The 15,760-nt window shown below is 45.0% G+C and overlaps 1 protein-coding gene across 1 annotated transcript in view; it reads left to right on the top strand.

Annotated features, from left to right (window-relative positions):
- Nucleotides 1-15,760, top strand: part of Crybg1 (crystallin beta-gamma domain containing 1) — a 56,037-nt gene that overhangs the window by 21,299 nt on the left and 18,978 nt on the right. The window contains exons 7-11 of the mRNA XM_048353746.1: nt 8,910-9,036; nt 10,680-10,715; nt 12,012-12,166; nt 12,881-13,007; nt 13,094-13,239. Coding sequence (XP_048209703.1) covers nt 8,910-9,036; nt 10,680-10,715; nt 12,012-12,166; nt 12,881-13,007; nt 13,094-13,239 — 591 coding nt within the window. The remainder of the gene's footprint in view (nt 1-8,909; nt 9,037-10,679; nt 10,716-12,011; nt 12,167-12,880; nt 13,008-13,093; nt 13,240-15,760) is intronic.

Below are 15,760 nucleotides of genomic sequence, written 5' to 3'. Positions count from 1 at the left end.
TTGATTAATTTCTAGAAGTCTTTGTCTACTTATTTTTTTTAACATGGAAAATGATTTGATTTGCAGAATGTAGGAGCTGCAGAACCTTGGAAATCAGGAACTAAGACCTTGTCAGGCTAGGTATTGGTGGCTTCTACCTGTAATCCTAGCTACTCAGGAGGCTTGAGATCTGAGGATCAAGGTTCAACACCAGCCCAGGCAGGAAAGTCTGTGAGACATTTATCTCCGGTTAACCACCAGACAACCGGAAGTGGAGCTGTGGCTCAAAATAGTAGAGTACTAGCCTTGAGTGAAGAAGTTCAGAGACCATGTCCAGGCCCTGAGTTAGAGCTGTAGTACCAGCACACACACACATAAACTTGTAGAGAACTGCATGGAAATTGTGAACATGAGGTAGGAGCCAGGCTTGAAGAGTTTCAAGGTAGTCACGTGGAAGAGAAATCGTCTTTGTTTCTGGTAGGTCAGGAAAACCAGTAGAAATTAGAGTAGTGGATTCTGACTTGACCCAGGAAGAATTTTTGAATTGTTAAAGTGGTTACAACGGAAGGGTTAAGTAGGAGGTATTTAAGTACAGGCCAGAAAGGGATTTATCTGTGGTTTTGCAGTGAGACCGACGTGTGAATTAACTACATCCTTTGTGACTGTTTGTTCATTTATTGTTTACCTTAATTTCTTAAAACTAAGCCTTGAAAAATGTAAATGTCCGATTAAAAAACAATAAAGTGAGCACTCACGTACTCTAACCCTGCCCCTAGAAGAGAAGCCTGGTGCGTTCCCTTCCTGTGCCAGGCCTATGTTAATCCACGTTCGGAGCTATAGCTAAATACCATGGACTGAGTAATGTGTGAAGAACATAGGTTATTGGCTCCTGAGGTCAGGGGTCCACATCTAATGAGATGCTTGCTGGATGGGAATCTGCAGAACCTCAGGAGTCACATGGCAGAATGTGGATGGCTTTGCAACAGATCTGTTCTTTTATTTATTCAGTTAGTACCAAATAATGAGTTTCATTATGAAGTTTTCAAATATGTATATAATGTACTTTGATTATATTCACCCTTCATTACCGTCTCCTTGCCTACTCCTGTTGGTCCCTTTCTTCATATTCCCCTTCTACTTTCATAGTGTGTGTGTGAGTGTGTGTGTGTGTGTGTGTGTGTGTGTGCAGTATTGTACACACTCTAGTGCTGCAGCTTGTTCTTAGAGTCCCTGGGTGTTGCTCCTTAGTTTCTGCTCAATGCTAACACTCTACCACTTGAGCAACACCCCTACTTCTGACTTTTATTTTGGCTAATTGGAGATAACATTCTCATGGAATTTCCTGCCCAGGCTGACTTTGAACTATGAACCTCAGCTATTAATCAGCCTTTTGAGTCACTAAGATTACATATGTGAGCCACCAGTGCCTGGCTCATGAATTTTTTTTTTTGCCAGTGCTTGGGCTTGAACTCAAGGCCTGGGTGCGGTCCCTGTGCTTCTTTTGCTCAAGGCTAGCATTCTACCACTTGAGCCACAGCGCCACTTCTGGCTTTTTCTGTTTATATGGTACTGAGGAATCGAACCCAGGGCTTCATGCATGCTAGGCAACCATTCTACTGCTAAGCCACATTCCCAGCCCGAGGGCTGATTTCTTCACTTGACTTTTGTTCATAGTGTTGCTGTGCACATCTGTACTGTGTGCTGACTTAGCACTCCTTCTGTGCCCAGAAATAGCAGAGCATGAGCATAGGGTAGTTCTATATTTAGTTTTTGAGGAACCTCCATGCAGATTTCCATAATGGCTGCACTAATTTATATCCCCACCAGCACTGTATAAAGATTCCTTTTTCCTCTGTATCCTCACCAGCATTTGTTGTTTTCTTGATGATTGCCATTCTGACTAGAGTGAGATGGAATCTCAGTGTAGTATTTATTTGTTCTCCTATCTATCTGTCTATGTATGTATGTATCTCTCTGTCTTGTCAGTATTGGAGCTTAAACTTGAGTCCTCATACCCTTGTTCAGCTTAGTTCCCCTCTGGGTGGAACTCTACCCCTTGAGCCATGTCTGTACTTCTGGCTTTTTGCTAGTAATTGGGGGTAAGAGTCTTGTGGATTTGTCTTCCAGGGCTGGCTTCTAACTGCAAACCTCTCATCTTAGCCTCCTGAATAGCTAGGATTATAGGTATGAGCTCCTGATGCCCAGTTCAATGTAATCTTGATTTGCATTATCTAGTGGCTAAAGACACTACATTTTTCAAGTATTTATTAGTCTTCTTTTTTCCTTCTCTCTTCTCCTTCCCTCCCCTCCTCCTCTCCCGTCTTCTCCTCTTTCCTGTGGTATTCCTGTGGGGATTGCTTACAGGGCCTTACATGTCCCAGTCTGTCTCTGCAGTGACACCTCCAATCCTCTTGCCTTTAGTGTATTTTCCAGATAGGGTATTCTGCTTTTGCCTGTCTGGCCTTGATCCATATAGTCCTCCTATCTCCTCCTCTTCCATCCAACAGTAGAAGCAAGGAGACCAATCTGGCTCAGGCAGGGTTGGTCAGACTTGGGACACATTACGCAGGGAGGTGATTGGGATAGGGAATGGCCAGACTTGGGGCTAGAACAGACAGCATCAGCTTTTACATTGGTGTGAGGGGCTGAGAAAAAGGAGCAGGTACTGAGATGAAGACATGGAAGAGCAGGTTGAGCAGAAGAGCGAATTTCAGGTTGATTTTGGACACATTGAGTCTGAGGGCCGTTGCACATCCACGGAGACACGGGAGGGGGAGGGGGGCCCTGCTGTAGTAGGGGAGCGTGGGGTGCTCAGCCTAGGGAAGGGGTTTCACCAGGCACAGCATGAACATCGCACAGGCCAACAGTGCCCTGGCGGCGGAGGGGAGAGGGACCCACCCCCTGAGGCACTTTACCCTGAGAGCTTGGGAGGAAAAGCAGGAAGCTAAGTCAAAGAAAACTTTCTGTCTTGCTGCCTTCGATTCAGAGGAGTCTGTATGCTTGTTCAGAGCAGTGGTGTTGAGCAATGACCTTAACCAGAGAGAAGAAGGACAAGGGTGTCAGCCTGAAGTTTTCAGTCGCAGGGCTGGAAGGTTCCACGACCCAGCCATGGTGGAGCTGTATTTCTGCCTTCCTCTCACCTTTGCAGCAGGGGCACGGTGCCTCCCGGGGTGGTCACCAGTCTGTCCCAGAGTCCGGCGTATGATGGCCTTCCATGGGGATAGACTTCTTCTTACTAGTTGTTCACTTCTGTCGTTAGGCTCATGAATGCCACTTCTGATGTCACTTCACAGTTGGGGCTGAACGTCCTGGTATGCTCAGGACATGAACACTTCCCAGGACTGCTAAGGAGAGTGGAGCTGGCTTGAAGAGTATCTTTGTTGTTGTGTTTTGTTCATTTTGTGGGTTTTTGTTTGTTTGTTTGTTTGCAGGTCCTGGGGCTTGATCCTCAGGGCTTGGCGGCTGTCCCTGAGCCTCTTTGTGTTCAAGGCTAGCACTCTACTACTTGAGCCACAGCGCCACTTCTGGCTTTTTTTGGTGATTAATTGGAAGTAAGAGTTTCACAAACTTTCCTGCCTGAGCTGGCTTTGAACTGTGATCCTCAGATCTCAGCCTCCTGAGTAGCTAGGATTACAGGCGTGAGCCACTGGCGCCCAGTTAGTTCGTTGTTTTTGAGACAGGGTCTCACAAGGTTTGATGTAGCACATGCTGACCTTCAACTCAGTCCTTCTAATTCAGCCTCCCCAATTCTGGCATTACAGGCATGTACCACCAGAACTGGCTGGGTTGGAAGGATGTGGCTGGTTCATTTTGCTCATCCTGGTGCACCAGCAGCCTGAATTGGAGTAGGGAAATCTTGGCCCCGGGGGAACTTTTCTAGATCCCAACTCCTCCAGACTGGGTTTCTTCACATATACAATATTTCTCCAATTGTTACTTGAGGAAATGAAATTCCTGACTAATTTTGCCTTTCCACTTGAAGACATCTTGTTTTTCAACTTTTGTTTTAAACAGTGCTCATTTTCCTGAAGACATATAAAATAAAATACTATTTCTTTTGTATTTGTTCAAAAGATGCATTTTTATATTTCTAACAAAAACAGAACGTGGTAGTTTTTGTGGTTTGGGCCAGCACCGTCGTTAAGCAAGCAGGACAGAGTCTGGTGACTTTCCTCAGAGCAGGGCGAGTTACAGCAGAACATGTACAGAATGCCGATGTTCTTAATGTGGAAGCACTGGATTTTACTGGCCAAACTGTCTTTGGTCATTTTTATTGTGTAATCGTTGATATCTACAGTATAATTTATGCACCCCACAGCCCAGCCCTGCGGCACAACTCTGTCACCCTCCTGAGTTCCCCTGTGTCCTAAGATTATCCACACTGATGAGCAGTCGTGTAGTTTGGCCTTCTTCAAAAATTGCTATTTAATAGTTACTGTGTGTATTTCATTGTGTAGCATACACCATTAGAGCCCAATTTATTATAAAGGCTTTCAAACCCATGAAAGTAAAAAGAGTTCAGTAAAGATCTATGAACCATCCATTTGATCCAGCGATTAACGTTTTGTCTTGTTTGAATTAGGTTTATTGTTGGTTTTGGTGGTACTGGTTTTGAACTCAGGGCCTCATATTTGCCAGACAGGCTCTCAACCACTTAAGCCATGCCCCCAGCCCCTTTACTTTAGTTATTTTTCCAGGTAGGGTCTCCTACTTTGGCCTAGGACTGGGCCTAGGCACCTTGGGCCTCCAGCCTCCTGTTCTGTGCCATCTAGAAGCTGGGATCATGTGCCATCTTTTTCTGGACACTTGAAAGAGAGTAGCAAATATCAGGCCCATTTAATCATTATCTAGACCTTCCTGAATCGCTTATACATTTTCCTTATCTAAGAAAATATTAGCAATATGTATTATCACAATATGCAATCTGTGGCTTATAACCACATTTCCCCAGTTGTCTCTGGAATGTCTTTCGTAGGTTTTCTAAAATCTGGATCCAGTCAGGGTTCACCTAAGTACATTTAGCAGTTTTGTCTTTGTGTCTCCTAGAATTTCTGAACTAACCCCCATCTCTGTTTCCCATGCCAGACTTTTAAAGAACTGAAGCCGCTTGTACCACATTCCGAATGTTTGTTTCCTCCTAATATCTGTCAGATATTTTAACTTGTTCCTTTATTAACTGAATTTCCTCTATACTAAGGATTTGGTTTAAAGATATAGTTAAGAGGAAGAAGTTTTGTGTGTGGTACTGGGGTTTGAACTCAGGTCCTCAAGCTTGCCAGGTAGGTACTCTGTGGCTTGAGCCCCACCTTCAACTCAGGTTGAACAATTTTGGCAATGGTGCTTCATTCAGTTATTGCCATATACTTAGGTTGCACCCCATGGGTGACTAGTACTAACCAGCTTACCTATTACTGATGCCAACTTTGCTTGCTCAGTTGAAGTGGTGCCATGTAAAAGTACATTGCCCTACTTTTTTGAGAGTCACACTATGTTTTATGTAACCTCAAAGCTGGAACATTCACATGTAACCTTTGAAATGTCCAGTTGGTTTCTGTCAGCGGCAAGTATTTATGTATTTATCTTCAGCCATGTGTTGGGATCCAGTTGGGAATACGGTGAGTTCAGTTTGCCTCTTGGTGGTAACAATAGGTTGATTGTTTAAGAACAATAGACAAGATAGGGCCAATAATTCTTGGGTGAGCCGAAGGGTATTTCTAAATGAATAATCACAGATTTGTTTTTGTTTTTGGTGGTTGTTGTTGTTTGTTTTTTGTTTGGCCAGTCCTGGGCTTGAACTCCGGGCCTGAACACTGTCCCTGGCTTCTTTTTGCTCAAGGCTAGCACTCTGCCACTTGAGCCACAGCGCCACTTCTGGCCTTTTCTGTTTATGTAATATTGAGGAATCAAACCCAGGGCTTCATGCACACTAGGCAAGCACTCTACCACTAAGCTATATTCTCAGCCCTAATCACAGATATTTTTTAATATACATATGAAGGTTCATTGTTATTACTTCAGCAATATTCATATACATTTGTTATGAATACATTTATATACATTCATGTTTATTAAAAGTTCATGCCTTGTAATTATACAGCCATATGTACATACATGCATATATACATACACATGTATCTTTATTACATATATGTATATTATATAGACAGGGCCCTGCTGTGTAACTCAGAGTTAACTTGACTAATAACCTTTCTGCCTCAGCCTCCTGAATTCCAGTATCACAGAGGTACACAACCACAGTCATGTTATTAGTGTATACTGGCAGAAGCTCATTACTTAAATGCAAAGGAAAAGAGAGTGCCTTCATAAGCTAAAATAACACTGCCTGGAGATACGTTCCCCCTCTTCTGATAGCCTCATGAATTTTATATCTTGTTGGAAGTTTCTGAAAAATTAATCGTGCTTTGTATATGAGTTTTCAGATCTTAAAGTGCACCCAGCCTTTGTAAATACCTGTCTAAGGGACCCAGCAAATCCCAGCTGAGACTTGCTGAGAACTCTCAGAATACAGTGTTGAGCTGGGCAACAATGGGTCACACCTGTCCTCCTAGCTACTTAGGAGGTCGAGAGCTGAGGATCGTGGTTGGAAGCCAGTTCAGGCAGAAAACTGTGAGACTCTTATCTCCAGTTAACCACCCCAAAAATCAGAAGTGGAGCTATGGCTCCTTTGAAGGGGTAGAGCATTAGCCTTGAGCAAAAAAGCTTAGGGACAGCATCCTGGCTGAGTTAAAGCCCTAGGACTGGCAAAGAAAAGTGTGGAATGGAGATATGGCTCAAGTGACAGAGTACCAGCCTTGATTGAAAAAGCCAAGTAAGAGTGCTAGACCCCGAGTTCAAGCCCCACTACTGGCACAGAACACATAAAAAGTTATCAGTTATCTTCTTAGTGCATATTAATCATACAGAAGGGCTTAATTGTGATATTTCTATGCATGTACATAATGTACTTAGATAGAATTCATTCTTTTATTACTCTTTCTTATTTCTCCCTACCTCTTAGGAACAATGCTACTACTCTTCATTATTCTATTTTTATACATGCATACATTCTATTTTTATACATGAAGTAGTGTGATAGTTCTTTCAGAGTATACCAGTTTGTATGTTCAGGTTTTTGCAAATCTTCTCTGCTCCAATTTGCCTTCCCCCTCCCAGTGTTAGGTGATCAGCCTAACTTCAAGGAAAGTGAAATTTTAGTATCAGCAGATAACTCCCTCCAGAACTCCCAACTATATAGAAGGAAAGGCCTAAAGAAAGGGCCCTTTGGAAAGCTTCCTTTCAGCCCCTCAGTACCGTGGTCAAGAGCCACACCTCCTGTTGTGAAGGATTAAGTCCATTCACTCGCCAGAGTCAGACTCCCATGCCTTTGTTAGCTGAACGTGGAACGCATTCCCAAACCGCCATTTTTAGGGCGCAGAGTAGGCTTGTGATGCTCTGAGCTCCAAAAATGTACAACGTGTCCCTCACTGTCTTTAAGCACTGACCGCTTTAAAGTGCTCCCTCCCTGCTCTGTTTTCTTGTGGTTATGAGGCTATTTTATTAAAGACAAACCACTTCCCCCCTACCCCCACCAGTTCATTTGTTCTGAAGTACATCGTTCGTACAGAAGGTGCACAGCACATCTGAGGTGCCTAGGCTGAGGTAATGCTCACGAGGAGAGCCTCTCCCCCTTGCCTCCTCACGTCTGTTGTATTCCACCGGCTCACTGTTGTGACTTGTGAGTATGAGCTGCCGGCCCCTCTGAGCATCACACCCAGCATTCATATCCCAGCAGTCTTTGCGTGCCCTTGTCTGACTGAAGTAGGATTCTGGTGGTGAATCCTTTCGTAATCAGTCGAAAGTAATGACTGATGTACCCAGGAGAACCTTTAACAAAAACTAACACTGAAAATGTACCTTATGCCCAAACTGGGAATAGGAGAAAACGCAAGGAGTGGAGGCTCCGGTTGGCTTTACTGGTGAAGGATTTTAGTTGGAGCTGTCCTGTAGTGGTGGTGGGGGGTGGTGGTGGTGGTGGAGAGGGGGACACAGCATGGCGGGGTACCACAACTAGCATCCAGTGTAAATGGTTGTTGAGTCCATGTGGGAGGCGTTGTCCAACATCTGCCTTATGTACATCACCTCTAGCAGCCTCGCTTTCCCAGCGTCCTTACAGAAACCCACTCTTCAGAGAGTCCTGGCTGGCGGGATTTTATGGTTCCCCAGGCTTTAGCATGGGAGAGGAGGGTGGGGCTGAAGGGACAGCGACTAACCCGATAGGGAAAGCTGGGCAGGCCTGGGACGCGCAGAACACCACTGTGACTGGAGTCATGCTCACGGCCCTCAGTCCTGGTGAAGAGTCAGTGGTCCAGGCTCTTCCTGGTGATGAGGAAAACCTGCGGGCCAGGAGCCTGGAGCCTGGGAGTCGGGCTCTGGAGTCGGGCTGGGTCGCCCAGCCGTGGGCACCTTCTGCTGTGTGGCCCGGGGCTGTGGACCTAACCTCTTCTGTAGAAAGCGTTTTCCCTGCCCTCCTGGCAGCGCTGTGTGGGGATTAGATAAAATCGTAGGTGGCAAGCCTCTGAGCGCCAGGGAGATGTCCGCCCTGGCCAGTTTCTGACACCGTGGAAGAATGATTAGGGTGGAACGCTGGAATTCCTTACAGAGAAGGTGCTTATTAACTTGAAAGCCAGGCCTGCCATTTCCCACCTTGGCCTCTCTGAGTAAATATACTGTAGAAAAGCCAACTACTTTTATTATGTGGAGGAAACTGGAAGTTTTCCCTCAGAAGCCATTAGCTGGCAGAGCTAACAGGGGTGCACCCGCTCTTCCCAGGGGCCCGCACCCCCTAATACCAGCTGCCTCCCCGTCAGGGTTCCTGCAGCTGAAGTCAGTGCTGAACTGTCTGCTTCTGTCTTTCCTGGGTGACGATTTAGATGGCTGATTTACGAAGAACCTGGATTTCAAGGTGTCCCTTTCATCCTGGAGCCGGGCGAATACCCCGACTTATCCTTCTGGGATACGGAAGAAGCGTACATTGGATCCATGCGGCCTCTGAAAATGGTGAAGAGGAATTTTGTGTTCTTGAGGCTCTTTGATGATCCCCAGGGTGTGACTTTGAAGCACTAAAACAACAACATGAAGTGGGTCCTGTTCCTGGCTAGAGATAATAGAAACAACAGCTCTCTGGATGTCCGGATGTAGTGACCGGAGGCTGGCAGCTGCGGGGCGGGGGGGGGGGGCTGGATGTCCACATACTCCCCCCAAGTACTTGCCCTTCTAGAAGGAGCCCCCTGCTTCCTCCCCCTGGATTTGTTCTATTTTCCTGGGTCCTTGTCTGCTCTGCTACGCCACAGGGCTTCGGGAAGAGTGGGGCCACCTCTGTCTTGTGTTTCGTGGACACAGCACATGCGCACTATCGTAGGTCCTCACTAGACACGTGCATTGTACATGTTTGTGAAATCCACACTGCAGTTGTCTTCAGAACTCCTGTGAGACAAGTTAGAAAGTAAGGAAGATAATCCTTTTTTTTTTTTTTTTAAAGCTTAACTTGGGGCCTGGGTGCTATCCCTTAGTTTTTCCACTCAAGGATGGCACTCTACACCTGAGTTACAGCACCACTTCTGGTTTTGGGGTGGTTAATTGGAGAAAAGAGTCCCACAGACATTTTTGTCCAGGCTAGTTTTGAACCAGAATCTTCAGATCTCAGGCCTCTCAGTAGCTAGGATTGCAAATATGAGCCACTGGCTTGGGCTAAGAAGGTAGTTTTTTACCTTCATTTTATACCTCCTGCCCCAAAGCGTTTGTTTAAACATTTAAATATTTATTGTAGATATTTAAGGTTTTTAAATTTTAATTTCTACTTTTGTGAATGCAGGATGGGGTTTTGAAAAGAGATAGAAGGCTCATCTTAAACCTGTGAATGTGTAGTGTCTGGAAAGGGTTCTTTTTGAAAGGGTATTTATCTGGCTCTATCAGCCCTGGTCTGCTGAGCAAAACCAGATTCAACTCTTCATTATCACAGCTCATTAAGCATTTAAACATCTTGAGCAGTAGTTTTTTAAAGCTGTTAAAGGTATATCGGTGAGAGAGGTCCTGACCTTTCCCACTGCTGACTTTTAACTTGACCTGTGTCTCTAGTTTAGATTTAGTCTGTTTTTATTATAAAAGGTATCACAGCCTCTCCCATACCCTCCTTTGGGATGTTTTAAATGCCATCTACTAGTTTATATCATGTTATTTCACAACTCGCATGTGTGAACTTCAGCGGTTTTGTAGGCCATGGGTTGCAAAATGGCTCTTGGAGCCAGGCAGGAAGTACAGGTGGGCAGGGCTGGCCGGGGGAGGAGCTGGGAGGACGAGGAGAGGCGCTGACTCCTCTAGGGCTCCTGTCCTTGCAGAATGAACCAATCTAGGTAATAGTGGCTGCCTAGGAGGATTTAGGTTCACAGGTGTCCAGATCTATGATGGTTTGGCAAGAGAATGAGAAATACAGATTTTTTTAATGAGAAAATTTGTAAGTTGAAAAAATATCTCCCATACCTCTTCAGCCTATATGCTGGCTGAGTCTGTCTAGGCTGTGTTTCTCGTGGCTTCGTTTCCACTATTGGTCACTGTAGCATCATGTTATGCAAATGAAAGGTTCAATGGTGTGGTAAGGCAGCAATGAAAAATCATTTTTCTTCCTGTTCCCCCCCCCCCCCCAGGGTGGCCGTAAAGTTGAATTCCCTACAGATCCAAAGGTAAGTGTGTTTGTTGAGTGTGCACGTGTGTGTGTGGGTGTAGGTGTAGGTGTAGTTTATTCCTCTTCCATCTCTTGTGACTTGTGCATATCCCAATTTCCGCCCTACTTTGCTGCAGCCGGAGGAGGCGGGCCTCAGTTAGCCATGTGTCTACAGGCTGGAAGATGATTCCTCGGGCCTTCCGTATCACTAACAGGATGTATTGCCACGCCCCTCGAGGCTCAGTGTCCCACAAAGTTGATTATTTCTGGCTGTATTTGCTATGGGCTGTCACTGCTTGCCTACACAGAGCCAGGAAGAAACTTCCTCAAGACACATTTTCCTACTGGAAAATAGCTCTTTCTGCCATTGCTATTTTCTCCATCCATGTCATGTTCATCGCTGGTGTGGTTGTTATCTGTGGGAGTGAGTCTCTTGGATTTGTCTGCCAGGCTGGCTCCTTTAGTTTCATCTAAGTTGACTACTAAATATTGGTTCCCAACATTAAACAGAAATAATTCTTAAGGAAAACAGAGCCAGGCACCAGTAGCTCATGCCTGTAATTCTAGTTACTCAGGAGACTGAGCTCTGAGGATCATGGTTCGAAGCCAGTCTGGGCAGAAAAGTCCTTGAAACTCTTATCTCCAGTTACGAAAAATCCAGAAGTGGAGTTGTTGCTCAAGTGTTAGTGTACAAGCCTTGAGCCAAAAAGCTCAGGGACAGCACCTAGCACCTAGGCTCTGAGTTCAAGTCCCAGGACTGGCACAAAAAACAAAAAAAAAAGAAAAGGAAAATAAGCCTATCTTTTAAACCTTGGCTTTGGACTTTCTCACATCTTAGGGGGTAAAAAAGCCCAATAATTCTTTTTTTTTTTTCTTGCTAGTCCTGGGGCTTGAACTCAGGGCCTAACCACTGTCCCTGGCTTCTTTTTGCTCAAGGATAGCACTCTGCCACTTGAGCCACAGTACCACTTCTGGCTTTTTCTATATATGTGGTGCTGTGGAATCGAACCCAGGGCTTCGTGTATGTGAGGCAAGTACTCTACCACTAGGACATATTCCCAGCTCCCCCGATAAGGTTTTTTAAGCTACGTTGTTTGTTGTTACTTATTTACTTGAAAATGATACTAAAAATTATATTGAGAGTAATGAAAAGTTTATATAGAAAATACAGTAGAAAAATGGAAGTTTTCTATTTTGAAAATACAGAGAATATTAATTTGTGTTCTAGAAGTTTCTGCATGAACTTACTAATTTATTTACGTTGTGAGATAGTTAACTTCTTATAAGTTACTGGAATATCTTATTTCTGTTGTAGGTAGTCATTTATGAAAAGCCTTTGTTTGAAGGAAAATGTATGGAGCTAGAAACGGAAATGTGTAGTTTTATCACAGAAGGTGAGGCAGAAGAAACGACAGGAAATGGTCATTTGCCTTTTACATCAGTGGGGTCTATGAAAGTTCTAAGAGGCATGTAAGTAGACAAGTAATTGGTAAGGATTTCTCTTTTATCCTTCATAAAGTAATATATGATCTCTTTTCCCCCCAAGCAACATTCTTGATTCTATAGTATAGTAGATTACTATGGTATCATGTATTTCTTTTTACATTTATTTGTCCTTTTCCTTTCCTATCTCCCTCGCTCCCTCTCACTTGCTCTGTCTCTCTGTGCCATTGTCTCCCTCATCTCTCTTCTGTTTTTGTTTTGTTTTGTTTTCTCCAGTACTGGGGCTGATACTCAGAGCCTGGCTGCTGTCCCTTAGCTTTTTGGCTCAAGGATAGAGCTCTGTCTACCACTGGGCTATGCCTCTACTTCTGGCTTTTTGCTGGTTAGAGATCAGAGTCTCTTGGATTTATCTGCCCAGGCTGGCTTTGAACCACAATCTTCAGATCTGAGTTTCCTGAGTAATGAGGATTGCAAGTGTGAGCCACCAGCACCTGGCTTTGTTTTTGTGTTTCTAGCAGTACTGGAATTTGAACCCAAAGCCTTCCACTTGCTAGGCAGGTTTTCTACCACTTGACCCATGCCATCAGCCCAGGTGTCTGTTTCTTCAGTTGTTTTTCTAAGCTTTAGAGAATTCCAGTACTTCCTGCGTTGATGACTCGCTTCATAGCTATTGATATTTGTCACGACCCTGTTGTGCATGAGAAAAGTGCAAACCATGACTGTGCTGCTCTTCCTTTGCAGTTGGGTGGCTTATGAGAAGCCTGGCTTTACTGGTCACCAGTATTTGCTAGAAGAAGGAGAATACAAGGACTGGAAAGACTGGGGCGGTTACAACGGAGAACTTCAGTCTTTACGACCTATACTAGGTGTAAGTTACAGAAAAGCTAATGGTTAGGACTCAGTCTCTTTGGTGAGACATGGCTTCCCTTTAATTTGAATTTTTTTTCTTAATAGGATTTTTCGAATGCACACATGATAATGTACAGTGAAAAAAACTTTGGATCCAAAGGTTCCAGTATTGATGTGTTAGGAATTGTGGCTAATTTAAAGGAGACCGGATATGGCGTGAAGACCCAGTCTGTTCATGTGCTGAGTGGAGTGTAAGTGAAATCCTCCCGTCAGGATCTTGTGCCTGGCTTTCGTCTTGATTCAGGGTACTCTGATAGTGCGTAACACCGAGTGGGCTCTCGGCAGATAAATATCTCCACAGCTGAACACCCGTTCAGTCCCTTAATACTTACTGTCATGCTGCTTCACAAAGATTTCTCTTTACCCTTTTCTTTACGTGTTCTAAAACATTGAAGTAGGTTTTTGAGTATCATAACAGATCTACAGATCCACTTCCTGTGCCATTCAGTATAGAAAGGTCATGAATATCTTATGAGAGTCAATAATAGCTCTCTAACATTAAAACCTGAGGCTGGAACCAAGTCTCACTAAACCTTCCTCTCGTCTTCCACCTGCTCCAGCATGTTTCCCGTTATTAGTTTAACATAATCATTGTTTCTGTTTCCCTAGAGGTAGCAGTTCAATGGTGTATTGCTTGCATGTATGTGTACAGGGAGATGGCGGTGCCCGTGTAATGTGCCATTATGTATGTATTGCATGTGTGTATGTATGCGTGCATGTATGCATGTATGTGTGGTTTTTCAGATAGTCTGCCTGTGTAGCTCAAGTTGGTCTCAAACTCATGATCCTCCTGCCTCAGCCCCCTGAGTGCTAGGATTATCGATGTATGCCACCAAACCCAGCCCAATGTTCTCTCAATGACAAAGCAAGTGTTTATTGTATGATGATCAAGGAGAGAGAGAACTCGAGTGCGGGTGACTGTGTGCCCAGCTTAATTGGAGCAAGTGGTATAAAATGGAACTCATTGGCTTAGAAAATGGAGCGTCTTGGAGAAGATTATTTCCGAGTGCCGGGAAGAGTCCAGCACTGTCTTGGGAGCTTGGTTGCTGTGTCTTGCCCGAGCATTTTTCCTGCTGGTTTTCCCTTAGCCGGCCCCTTCCATCTGATGGTCGGTCGGTGTTGACCCTGGATTTTTGTTCTCCCACCTCATCGCATTGCAGTCGAACGAGTTCTCATTGCCTTCCGAGGTGTAGGTTAGACCCGCTGCCCAGGGAGAGAATCATGGGGGCATGCCTGAACCCGGGTGCTGGCCGTACCTGGGTGATGTGCCACCCAGTCCCAGTCCCAGGAGCCACGTAGCCATGACGGGGTGGGCGCTTCCCAGGACCATGAGTGTAGGTGGATCCCACGTGGTCTACCAGCCAGCACCGCTGCAGCAACGACAGGACTGCTCTTGTGGACCAGCTGAGGTCCGCCTTAATTTCCAGTGTGAGAATGTTCTTATGGATAAATGGGGGGAAAAATGACATTGGTTCTGTTCAAAGCTCTTGGTGTTAGTTGTTTCTTATGTCTGGGTATTGGGGTCTGTCTGAGGAGGGCCTCCGTGAAGTATCTTCCTATTGTTAGTGATGCTCAGCACATCTTTGTGTGGGCGTCTGCTTGCGGGGCCATCTTGTTAGAGTGACAGCAGTCTCCTCAGGGTCGCCCAGTCCTAACAGAAAATGCCTTTCATGAAGGCCCTGTTCTGAAGCCGCGGTGCTGTAGAATCATAGTTGGCCGTCTTCATTTCACCAGGGATGAGCTGTGCGGCAGAAGGCCTTTGAATTAATGCAGTGGCTTCCCCTTTACAACTCATTATTTAAGAGGAAAATACAATGACTAAGTCTGGTGAAAGAGTTGTGCATTTGATCATCACCAGGTGTGCTGGTTGCATGAGTCACAGGCCAGTCATCTACCCTGGCAAAAGGGGCCACAAAGGATGCTGGGTAGACACTGGTATAGATTGGGCCATTGGCACAGGGAGTGTTACATAGGGAGTGTCCTTTTGCTCTCTAGCCCCTGCTGACTTGAAATCCGTTTCCATTACAAAATGTCACCTTTCGTTTTTTTTTTTTTGCCAGTCCTGGGGCTTGGACTCAGGGCCTGAGCACTGTCCCTGGCTTCTTTTTGCTCAAGGCTGGCACTCTGCCCCTTGAACCACAGCGCCACTTCTGGCCGTTTTCTGTATATGTGGTGCTGGGGAATTGAACCCAGGGCCTCATGTATACGAGGCAAGCACTCTTGCCACTAGGCCATATCCCCAGCCCGTGGTTTTTGTTTTTAAGCATTGTTAGTTGTGTTTCCTGGCTTGGGCTTTCCTTTCTTTTTTTTCTGGTTGTAGCAATTTTGGAATTGGGGGAAGTTGAAGGAGGGAGGCACACACCTCGCTTGCGGAAGAGCTTCTGTGTTGCCAGATCGGCTGCTTCCTCATTTTACTTCGCCACGTTCATAAATATTTAGTGTGTATGCAAAGCAGCCCATGATGTCCTCAGAGAAGTTACAGTGTTTTTGTAAAACAGCAATAATTATTGCTACAGAAAAAGAAAACTGTTTGGGAAATGCACAGCAGAGAGATGAGTTTGTACTGGGATATGGATAAGACTTTGGAGGAGAAGTTTAAGATGCACCAAGATGAGGAGGAAAACTTTTTTCTTCTCTTTTTGCAGTAATGGGGATTGAACTGGGGCCTCAAGTTTACTCTACCACTTGATCTATATCCCCAGCCTATTCATT

Source organism: Perognathus longimembris, chromosome 9 (genome assembly GCF_023159225.1).
Source record: "Perognathus longimembris pacificus isolate PPM17 chromosome 9, ASM2315922v1, whole genome shotgun sequence".
Classification (NCBI taxonomy): domain Eukaryota; kingdom Metazoa; phylum Chordata; class Mammalia; order Rodentia; family Heteromyidae; genus Perognathus; species Perognathus longimembris.
The sequence above is the reverse complement of the archived record's forward strand: the minus strand, read 5'-3'. Positions and strand labels throughout refer to the sequence as shown.